The 12,500-nt window shown below is 42.3% G+C and overlaps 1 protein-coding gene across 2 annotated transcripts in view; it reads right to left on the minus strand.

Moving 5' to 3' along the window:
- Positions 1-12,500, minus strand: part of itpr2 (inositol 1,4,5-trisphosphate receptor, type 2) — a 63,930-nt gene that overhangs the window by 24,282 nt on the left and 27,148 nt on the right. For both annotated transcript variants that reach the window (XM_078256712.1, XM_078256713.1), the window contains exons 36-37: positions 11,485-11,627; positions 10,116-10,224 (exon numbers count right to left, since the gene is read on the minus strand). In XM_078256712.1, coding sequence (XP_078112838.1) covers positions 10,116-10,224; positions 11,485-11,627 — 252 coding nt within the window. The remainder of the gene's footprint in view (positions 1-10,115; positions 10,225-11,484; positions 11,628-12,500) is intronic.

Genomic DNA, 12,500 nt, shown 5'->3' on the forward strand with positions numbered 1-12,500 from the left:
CAAGCCCTATATATGTACAAATGTAAATACCTGGAGAAACACCTGGAGCACTTGTGCCGAAGCATCAAAGACCATGAGTTTGTCATACAGAGAGGTGTGTGTAAAAGGTGCGTCTAATTGAATATTTAATCTTTTCCAAATGTAGGTATAACATCATATCCTGAAGCCAATGCGATGCTTTAGGTGGGTTTGCAGATTTCCATTGTAATAACACCCGTCTGCGAGCTAATAAGGATGCAAAAGCAATAATGTTTAGTTGCCTTCGAGCCAGATTGGATTCATCAGCTGGAGCACCAAATATAACAAATTCAGCACTTGGTTTCAGTTGTACGTTACATACTTGAGAGAGTGTATCAAATATAGTTGACCAGTAAACAGTAAGTGTAGGGCACGTCCAAAACATGCGAGTCAGATCAGCTTCTCCAGTGTGACATCTTATCAAAAGTAGGATTAAAAGAAGCAATCCTTGTTCTGCTTAGGTGCACACGGTGCAAAGTCACACCTCTATTAAAAGCTGACACATACTGCTAATTGGTATTCAGCTTAATATGACTCATTTGTGTAGCTGCCTTTGTAAGACTATTTAACAGTAGTTGCTGGTGCATTGCAGACAGCGCAAAACTGTAATGTGGCACAGGAAAAAGTCTCTACTTTGCTTAACACTGAAACTAAATCATCAAAGAGAAATACTGGTCACTATTGGTGGTATATTTTCAACAACACTCCAAAATGCCTGATGAAACTAAATGAGGCCACGCCACGAAGGCTGCCCGGGTACAGTCCAGCTAAAGAGCCTCCAACTAAGTGCACTGAGGAGTGAAGATGTGGAGGAGCATGTGCAGCCGATGCTCCCTGTGTCAGTAAACACTCCATCTCATCTGCAGTCAGCAGAGACACTTGTCTGCCTGCACTGTCTGGCTGAGCTGTCCCACAAACACACTCAGACACACACACACACGCACACACCCACACACACGCACGCACACTTCTTGAACTGAAGGTGAGGATCCATTGAGCTAGCCTCTCTCATTTCCACATAGTAATGCACAGAGACAATCTAAGTGCAACTACAAACTCAGCAAAACGATCTGCAAGGCAATGCATCCTAATGCACGTTCTTTGACTGATTACAGATTAAATCATGTTTGACTGAATATTTCCCCTTTTCTGACAGAGGACATGATGGTTTTGCACGACTCTGACACACCAGTGAAAAAAACGCTCTGTGGGGAAAGTTATAAAGAGAGTGGGGGTGACAGGTTTTTGCTCTTGTTCGCCTCCCTTCTGGGCGATGCAGTCTGCTGGCTAGGTCTGCAGAGTGCAGAGAGGAGAGGAGAGGAGAGGAGAGGAGAGGAGTCAGCCCAGCCTGACTCATCTGCTTGCTGCTGCATTGACAAGAAAAAACTCCAGTCAGGTGATGTAAGAGCCACGAGAAAGAAAGGAGAGAGACATAGAGGTAGAAGAACTGACAGAAGTAAGAGGATGGAGGGAGGGGGAGTGGGGGTGAGGGAGAGGAGGAAAAGAACAAACAAAACCCAGCGAGGAGCAGACAGTCGTGGTGTTTTTTAAAATGTGCACCGGCACGCCACACTGCGGTTTTGGTGTCCAAGCTGAGAATGAGCTGCCGATCCCCACCTCCTGCATCCTCGCATCCCCTCTCCACCCCTCCCTCCAACAGCCCCCTCGCAGCTCTGCTGTCTGCAGATCTCTCCCACTCCAGAGAAATGCACAGAAAAAAAGAGAAAGACAAAAAGTGCCCTATGCTTCTTTAGGTGGTCTGAAAACTCTCGCAGGCAGCGAAGGGCAGCACCAGCTGTGAACCAAGACAGGCACTGCCAGGAGGCTTGAGGTGCTCAGGTCAGACAAGGCTGATTATAGCAGAAACTGAGGGCACACAGGAGGAGAATGTTACCCAAACAGTTTCTTTTCTGTGTTATTCTCCCACAACAGAAACATGAAAGGACTCTGGGTGTGTGTCTTTTGTCAATAGTGGGGAACGCTGATCAAGAACACTGTGGCACGGTACAAATAGAGCTTCCCCACAGGCCATGTGAGAGCCGATCCAACAACTTTACCATCAGGAAGCAACATTTAGGTCCCAGCAGAAACTGCAGTCAACACACTTTGTTCAGTACAAAGTTTCAAACTGAAACTCTGCCTTCTATTGTTGTTGTAGTTTAGCACATGATACTAAAACTCATACCGAAACTCAATCTGATCACGTACAGTAAAATCATGTGTTGCACGTTAATCTAACAAAGACTTGAGATGTCTCTCAGAAGTCAGTGTGCTTCTCCACAGCTTGGAACTGGAGTGAAACTGATAAGCTTAAACTGGGAGCCGTCTGTAATATAATACATATCCATATCAATGTGGTTTTGCGAGGCTTTCTCTCCAAGGGAGTCATTTCATGAATAGGACAAAATCAGGAAATCAAGACACATACATTGACATTATCCTGCGGTTTTAGTACAGACAAGACAGAGATGTGGGAAGACACAGACCGCCTGCAGCTGCCATTGAGGACAGTGAGGTCATGCTATCTGTATTTTTCTGGGAATTTGGGTATTTTTTTCAAGAATTTCCTAGAAAAAGAGTGCTGCATTTGAATACATTTTACAGAAAATATAATTGAATGTGTGGTGGCGGTGGTGGCTTCAACTCATGATTTCTAAAATTCTGGCTACAGCCAGGTATACAGGGTAAGATATATGCTCTTTAATATAGAGATGGTCCGATACCATTTTTTGCTTCCCGATACCGATACCTGAACTTGCGTATCGGCCGATACCGAGTACCGATCCGATACTAGTGTGTCATATATTGTATTATGTTTTAAGAACTGTATACTATCCCTGTATGGATGTGATATGATTTCCATCTTTGTTGTCAGTCTGGCTCAGGTTAAACTCTTTGTGAAACATGAATGCCACAGAACGTTCTTTTATTATCCAGTTTGATAGTCAGTTATAACGGAAAAAGAACATAAATAAACTACTTTAACGTATTTTTTCTTTAGGGCTTTATTACGTGGTATCGGATCGGTGCATAAACTCCAGTACTTCCCGATACCAGCGTTTTAGGCAGTATCGGAATCGGAACATCTCTACTTTAATACTGGGCTGTGCTGAGCTATGTTAGGTGATGCTTTTCACTGAAGTTAGAGTTAGGCAAACTGAACTATTTTTCCTCGTTTCAAATCTCCCCAATTCTTTCTGTAGGATATGAAATGTTTCCTGACCCATGGTCACTACAGGTAGTTCTGCAGCTTTGTTCACAGGGTCAAAAGGGTCTACCACGGTACATGCATCTGATAAAACTCTGTCAGAGACACTCTTGCACGGAGACACACATCACATGCCGCCATTTATAATGTTTTCAAGCTGCAATTCCACAGCACATAAAGTGTTTTCACCAAACAAACAAGCATATCAGGAAAAACAAATTAAGCCCACATGTGAGAGCAATTGGTGAGACTGGTTCAGGGAAATACAAGACCAGCAGCGTAAACAAGCATTCATTCGACTGTTAGCTGGCGGGTTCACTATGGACGTTTTACACGTGATTCACTAACATTGTTAGGTGCTGATTGTGTTTGTCAGGAAGTGATGTCGAAGATAGGTTAGCAGGTAAAGTACATGCGAGGGTTGTTTGTTTTATCTGCCTCCCCGTTACTCAGCATACAAGGAGGACAAAATAAGAGAAATACTTATACAATCAAAAAGCCCAGCTGTGTTTGCTGGTTTGGATTTTAGCCATGATGATGGCATTGCTTTATGGATTGCAACATAATATCTGTCGCTTGGTCCAGCACTTTGGTCCAGACTCAAATATCCCCTTTGCTGCATGTCATTCCCCCCCTCTCTCTTCCCCCTTCATGTCTTCAGCTGTCCTATACAAATAAAGGCCTAAAATGTCCAAAAAATGCAAAAAAAAGAAAAAGGGTTATCCCCTGTTTTTTTATCAAGTGCCACCAGCAGGTCAATGTATATTATATTATATAATATTATAATATCTCAACATCTACCTGATGGATCGGCACAAAGATTTGTACAGACATTCATGGTTCCCAGAGGATGTGTCCTAACGAGGCCACCATGAGGTTTACATTTGTGGTTTTGAGTGAAATGTCTCAAAAACTGCACGATGGATAGCCATCAAATTCGGTACGGACATTCAAGGATGAATTGTAATAATGTTGGTAATCCTTAACCGTTCATCTAGCGCCATCGTCAACATTTCTATTTGCCCAGTAAACCCTAGGTTTATGATCAAATACATAGCTGCAAAACTTGTTGTACTTTGTGTTTAGTGCAAATAGTGACTGTAATTACATTGTTAACTGCTAAACATAAGCATGTTAACATTGTTATTATGGGCATTTAGCTCAAGGCACAGTTCCAGTACCAAGTACAGCCTCATAGAGCTACTGGTGCAGACTCTTAGGGCCCTATCTTGCACCCGGCGCAGGGCAGCACAAAGCCCGACGCAAGTGTCTTTGCTAGTTTAAGACCGACGAAGTTGTCAATTTCCCGTCCAGCGCCCGCATCGTTTAAATAGCAAAATCACCTGCGCCCATCTTTGCACCCATGGGCGTGCTGGTCTTACAGGGAGGTGTGTTCAGGTGAATTCTTGGCGTATTGCTATCTTGAGGCAGCGGGAAGTGATTGTGCCATTGACCAACAAAAACCTGATCTAAAGTCAATAGCGCAGCATTTCATTGTTATTTTAACAGCAAATTAGTGCTGTGCATGCGCCTAGGCTTATGCACAGTGCGTGCACACTATGCTTGTTACACACACACAGGGAAGCGCAGCAGCACACAAACATGCAGAAGATTACAAATAAAAATATTACAGTGCAAATCCGCCATCATAATAGCAATGGTACAAACCCGCCTGGCTTTTAAAGGGAATGGGAGAGGACACTGATTGGTTTATTGCATGTTACGCCCAAAACACACCTATGATTAATGAAGACACTAAGTACAACCCTTTTGAACTATGCGCCCAGGGCACAGACCCTTTTTTCCCGCGAGGTGTGATCACTATTTTCACAAAAATGTGAAAAATCAGTTGCAAATATTGCCGAATTGTGTAATGTGGCAAGGGGAAAAGTCTCATATGCTGATATGACACGCAGTATGTGTCAAATGCAGGAAAACTGTGTTGGCAAAGAGGAACAATGGTCACAGGTAGACACTGATGAACATTGACTAAAGAGACATCATAAAATAAAATGAAGACAACTAAATTCTAATTTACTGCAGGGCATATGTTATTCTAAAGTGTTTAGATAGATAGATAGATCGATTTGTATTGATCCCAAAAAAATGGGAAATAACGGTTGCAGCAGCAAAATATCAGACACACAGCACACATACAGAGTAAACATTAAATAATAGGAAAAAATATACATGAAATAATAATAGAATACTACACGAGCAATATTTAAAATATATACAATTTGGAAAATGAAATGTACAACTCTTTCAATAGATATAGATAATCTTAATGTGCAAGTTGGGGAGTAAAAATGTACAACTGTTTCACTAGTAATGATAGGATGTAGATAAACATATTGTGCAAAGTTGTGCAAGGTGCATTCAGTGCAGTTGTGATGTATATGACTCTTATCTCACACTCCGTGATGAAAAAGTTTAATTGCCTGTGGTAGAGATGATTTCCTGTAGCGGTCCGTGCGACATCGAAGCTGTCGGAGCCTCTTAGAGAAGGTGCTCCTCTGTTGGACCACTGTGTTTCAATTATTTTGTCCACCAGATATGTGCATTAGCAAAAGCAAAGAAGCAATCAGTCAAAAAATAAGTTTGAATTCACCCATTCACCCTGTCGCCGCCTGTCATGTGACTCCCTGTGCACAAGTGACCTAACTCACATGTGATCAGATGGAAATAACACACTATGAACTGTGTCGAAACACTGTTCACAATGACAACTAATCTCCTTCATAGTGGCCGTCAGATGCATGAGGCTCTGAAGTCAAGGCCTTTTACAATTTTACAAGTGGTTTTTACATGACGTCTCTTTCCTCCCTGGTTTGGAGCTAAAAGAGTTTGGCAGGCTCCTGGTCTGAGGGCATTTCTACACAAGGTACATAGACTTCATGTGCCCAGTCACGGACAGACAAACAACATGTGCTAATCCCTCATCGTCATGGAAACCAAAACATAATACTCAACAAACACCTGAGTGATGACAAAGGTCAAAACGTACACAGTATCCATGAGCTCACCCAGCCGTCTGCCTGCCTGACCCACTCCATGTGGATGAACCTAAGACATGTTCCACTACTCCCATTAGTAGACAGACAACCAGGGAAAACCCTGCAGAATGAGCTTATGCAGGGGCAGCCAGCGCACTGCATGCCTGGGTGTGTGTGTGTGTGTGTGTGTGTGCGTGTGTGCGTGTGCAAGGCTTTCCATCTACATACATCTGAGTGATGTGCTTTGTATCAGGAGGGTGGTAATCTGTAAATCTGCTTTGCCTTGGGCAGGTGGTATGAAACTTGGCAAGCAAGAAAGAAAAAGAGCGAGAGTAAGAGGAAGACAGACAGACAGACAGACAGACAGACAGACAGACAGACAGAGAGTGAGAATGAAAGGGATGAGTGGGAAAGAGAGGGAGGAAAGAGAAACATGGTGTGAGACTGGTTTATATTACATAACTAGCTTTTTCAATCATCTGTGAACAAGAAGACATGCACATACACCTAACAGCACATTACATGCATATGCATTAGGTGATGAAATGGTTCCTGGCTTAATTATAAACCACGGCAAAATTCTAGATGGTTAGTATTACCGTTTTAAATTTTAATTATCATTAAAACCGTGTTTGATTAACACGCTATGACAAACTCATGGTACATTTTGTTCAGCACAATTCTTACAAGCACAATTTCACATTGCTTTGTTTATAATGGTGGTGTTGCTTTTATATCCACATTTGATTTGCTTCCTTATGGTTGTGTCCATTTAAATCTGTACTGGGGAAACTTTTCATGAAACAAATTGCTTATTTAGCAAGCTAAATCACAGAGTCGGGCTAAACGAGAAAACCCTCCCAACAGCGATGCACGACTACTTTTTTTTACATTTTCAGCACATTTTAACAATACCGAGATAATAATGCTGATCGTGATAACTTTGGTCACTATAATCATGAAATTATTAAATTCCATCTCTAATATGCATGCCTGTGTTCACAGAAAATGTATCAATGAAACTTCAAAACTTGTGCTACGTATTACAGTATAAGTCTAGTGGTATTCTATATTTTTCCTGTTAGTACTGTCTGTAAACTAGGTGACCCTTATTATGATAAACATGAGCACTGCAGTTTATTTTGAGAGCATGCATATTGGTCAATGTTGTCCAGAGCATATACATTGTAGGGAAATGCTCTAGTGGCAAGTTTGAAGTATTTTGGAGGGCATTTATTTATTTTTTTAAGTTCCCAGAATTAAACGGAGGACAGTGTAATCTTAGTATATTGTATGCATATTAGCCACTAGAGCTTTGTGGTGTCATTTTAATCAACATGACCATTATTTTCTTGACTCTGACAACATACAGTATACCATCCTGGTGCTTTATTATATATATATATATATATATATATATATATATATATATATATATATATACATACATACTATACATACATACACACACACATACACTTGGGAGCGCATTAAACGTATATTAATCCACAGCTGAAAATGGTCTCCAACTAATGCATTATTCATTCCTGTTTGAGTAACATTTGTGAAATACTATAAGTGCCCAGGTGATTTATCAATTACTTAGCTTTTTTTATTGTTATTTATTTTTTTTTTTTCACATTTGAAGATTTAGTTATTCCGTAGCAACAAATGCGCTTACAGCCGAGTGTCACAGATAGGGTAGGGAAGTCAGAAAGTATTGAGTCGAATTGTTGCATTATTGGTTTAGTTTTACATAGTATTTGACAATCACATAAGTAAAGACTAACACCAGCCTTGTGACAAATTGCATTAGATGAGAAAACATTTAAATCTAAGTCTGAAATGGTATTTTATGCATATTTTCTCATATTTACAAGACCATTCTTTCAAGTCCTTTTTTCCTCAAAAATCCTCTGTCACCCAAAACATCTTGAGGGCAAGTGAGAGCACACACATTTATGAAGCTGCCATTATCTAACAGCCAATAAAGTGCAGTGCAGCAACACATCTCTATACTGGGACTGCTGCAGAGCTTCCCCCCGCTGCCTGACCAGCGCTCCTGGCATGACCCAGGCAAGCAGAGAGCAGAGCCTGGGAGGGACTAGAGGGGAGAGGGATAGAAAAACAACTCAGGTGGGTAGACAGAATGCGATAGACTGAGACAAAGCATGGACGGGGAAAAGGAGGAAGAGAGAGGCAGAGAGCGGACAGAGGAGTTAGAGGAGGGAGGGAGGGAGGGAGAACGTGATGGTCCACGTGACGCTGGCTCAGGCACTGCAGGCTGTTACGTAAGCGCACCCCCTGCCCTGTCTCCTCATGGACTGAGCAGACTCCGCTTCTCTCCAATCCCTCACCCTGTAGCCGCTGCCCACTTTTTTTCCATTCTACTCACATGGCTCCTCACATGGCTGCCTCCCTCCCTCCTTCCCTCAATCACTCTCACTCCATCTCTCACTCTCCTCCACCCACTCATTGCACCCCAGGGGAGCCACCAACCTCTGCTGCCTATGCTGTCACTCTGTCTCTCTCTCTCTCTCTCTCTCTCTCTCTCTCTCTCTCTCTCTCTCTCTCTCTCGGTCTCTCTCTGTCTGTCTCTCTCTCTCTCTGTCTCTCTCTCAGGCTGCAGCTCCACGCTCTGGGCTACAGGGATATGACAAAGAGAGGCCACAAATACATGCTTGAGCACACTTACACACACCTACACAAACTGACATTTCACATATCGTTACTGCACTGTCTGGCTGCTCGAATGCGCCGAGCCGCTTCTAAAAAAGTGACTGTTTTTCCACTTTGAATTCATCTGATCATATTCCACACAACTGTTGAACCATTTGCCTTTCGAAAAACAGCATGACTGACACAAGACGCAAACAGAAACAGGGAAAACAAAACGCTGACTGCTCTTGCAGCTGTAAGTGACTGGCATATACTATATTGAGAAAGGTAGTCTTGACAGTATTACTAATGTGATTACACTGAAAGAGGGTAATGACACATGCATACATTCTATTCAAACAAGTGATGTTGTGGTGCAACAATAACAGCCTTTAGTAGGACAGCATTGTCAGCCAAAAATAATCATGTCTGCATGAAATCCCACATGGTCAGAGGACAGCAACACATGCTTTCTCCCAGCTTTCCTAAAGTGCTCTAGGAAATTCAAACAATGGTAATTTGTTTTAAGTCTCCTTACTAAGATTTTTTTAAGCACACTGATTGAGGTCTCGACTTGAGCAGCACATTTTGTGTTGTGTGAATTGCACAGCGTCACCTACTCCCACCACACAGCTGGAACAAACTCCCCTAAACCTTCCAAAAGGTGATTACAGACCTGACTTTTTTTGTACTTTGGCCGTCACCCTTGGTGCGCACAAAAATACACACGCAGCCACCACTTTAAGTCTCCTCCACCAACTCTTGTCATTCATGTTCCAGAGGGGGTGCAGCAGGAGATGGGCTCCTGCAACCCCCCCACTTGCTGCAGTATTGATTTATTTGTTCGGTGCTTGCTGCCCTCCTCTTACTTACTCCCTCCTATTCTCCCCCTCAGTGTGAGTGTGTCCTCAAGTGCCTCCCTGTCTTATGTAACAACAGAGAGGCCCACAGCATACTGATGAAGGGGAGTCTGGGCTCTGGGCCGACAGACCTGGGAGAAAACAAGTACTACACCACACTGCTGATGGGAGTACAGCATTGCTGGCACTGGAAGACAGAGCTAAATCCACAGCAAACTTTGAGATAATTTTACCTAATTCGTACATTGTTTTATGTAACCGTGAGAGAGTAATACCATTTTCTTGTAGAACACAAGTTTTCCTTATAAAAGTGACTAATAGCATAATGAAACCATGTTTCTGTGACATACTTCCCATGCAGGTTGAAGTACTTACAGCCTCCTGAAAGCATTCCTTCTTGTCCAGCATCTCTCTGAGTGTTTGCAGGATCTTGATACACAGCTTCTCCTCGTTGTCCATAAGCTTCTTGGTGTGTTTGATCAGTCTGACAGAGGGACAAGAGAAGTGCTGTATCATTCACAGCTGTGTCACTGGCTCACAAGTAAAAACAAAGCAATACTTTATTGATCACCACAGGTGAAATCTGCTTTTCTGCTCTCCAGGGAGGTCAGGCAGCAGCAGAGTACCAGCACCCCTGGAGGTTTGATGATGTATCAAACTCTTTTTTATTAATGAAATATCTAATATGTTAGTTCTAATAGAGTAGTCCTCTGACCACAGATACATTAAATTCACTTTTTTTTCTTTACATATATTTACTATTGATTATTTAACGGTTAAATGTTGGTCTTTGTAATGTTCATATATCATTTCAAAAATGCTTTTTTGTAATTGTGTTTCTTGACTTTTAAAGGGGAACTATGGAGGTTTTTTTTTTTTAGCTTAATTTACCTTAACTGAACAGCTTCGGAGTCATTGGAATGGTTATATGACTTTTTTCGGGTTGAATGGTGGTCATCTCGCTCACCCCTAGCGCCTGTGAGCTGAAAAACCACCCTTGCAACTTTTGGCCGGCAAGTCGCTGGCCTCAGCGTCAGGAAGTATCGCGTGATATCAGGTCTCGCGATGCAACAAATTGCTTCATGGCACTACACACATACGCCCATTCAGGAACCGGCTAACAAGGTAGCGATGGAGTTTTTCACACCATCGTCACGGCTGAGCCGGCAAAAAAGAAGCAGAAAGCTTGGAAAGCATTGTCGGAGGAACAGAGAAAGAGGAAACGGCAGACTGACCGAGCGAGGAGTCAGACACAAGTAAACATAGGAGCTGTCAAATATCTATTCCGAAGCTGTAGGGGGAGCTCTATAGAGAAACCTGCAAGCAAAAAGCGAGAAAACGGCAAAGAAATGGTCAAAACTGCATAGTGCCCCTTTAACTCTTTTACAAAGCCTCCCCAACTACTGAATAAATATAATAATAATAATAATAATAATAATAATAATAATAATAATAATAATAGTAGTAGTGGTAAACAGTTAATGCTAGTTTAAACGGCAATATTTAACTTAGCAAAAATAACAGCTGAAACCTCTCTGAAACATCCTAATCTAACCCTAAACCACTATGGCGCATATATATATATATATATATATTTACCTTTAATTACACATCATCATGTCATGTCATCCATTCTGCTGCTGTTCTCTGTAGCTAGACTAACACTTTAACATGTGGCATTCAGGCCTTCAAAAATGAGGAATGTGTTCTTTGTTCCTTACACAGGTTATTGGCAGCGACTTACTTGGACATGAAAGCTCCGCTCTCACAGCGTAACCGTGCAGCCTCTGGAAACAGCAGCTCTGGGCTGTGAAGAACATCCACCAGCACAGAAAACTCTGCCTGAACCTTTGGACTGAACTGTTCCTCCAGAAGGGACACGACCCCCTGTTCATCACAGACAGACAGACACACATAAAAGCTGAGTCAAATGGAGATATTACTGCTAAATACCATTCAGAAAGCCCTCATAAGTGGCCGTTTAGCTCAGTTGGTGGAGCGGGCGCACATGTGCAGAGGTTTATTCCTCGACGCAGAAGGTCCAGGGTTCGAGTCCGACCTGTGACGGTTTTCCTGCATGTCTTCCCCTCTCTCTCTCCCCTTTCAGATCTCTCTGCTTTCCTGTCCAATAAAGGCAGAAATGCCCAAAAAATAAAAAAATAAAATAAAAAGAAAAGAAAAATGGTGTACAGAAACCCTTAATCCCCAGAGGAGGTAGCCTAGTAACTTTGGTTATCCACTGAACTTTTCTCTAGCGTCACCATGAGGTTGACAATTTGGTTTTTCAAGTCAACTATTATTGGATTGCTTGCCATTAAATTTGGTCCAGACATTCATGCCCCCCTCAGGATGAATTGTAATAACATTGTGATCCCTTAACTTTTGATCTATTGCCAACATAAAGTCAAAAATTTGACCGATACCTGCAAAACAATGACATTGCCATCAGCTTGACCTGCTAATCAGAAAATCTTAGAATACTAACCACACTAAACTAAGATTGTGAACATTATACCTGCTTAACAATTGTCATTGCGAGCATGTTAGCATTAAGCTTTCCTGGGCCTACATGCATTGGCAGACCTGCTAGTGTGGCTGTAAACTCTTAGTCTTGTTAAAAAATGTGCACCTGTGGCCGGGTTGGATCAGTGGGTAGAGCAGGCGCACATATACTGAGAGGTTTATGCCTCGACGCAGAGGTACATGGTTCGACTCCGTCCTGTGACGATTTCCTGCATGTCTTCCCTCTCTCTCTCCCCT

Source organism: Sander vitreus, chromosome 8 (genome assembly GCF_031162955.1).
Source record: "Sander vitreus isolate 19-12246 chromosome 8, sanVit1, whole genome shotgun sequence".
Classification (NCBI taxonomy): Eukaryota; Metazoa; Chordata; class Actinopteri; order Perciformes; family Percidae; genus Sander; species Sander vitreus.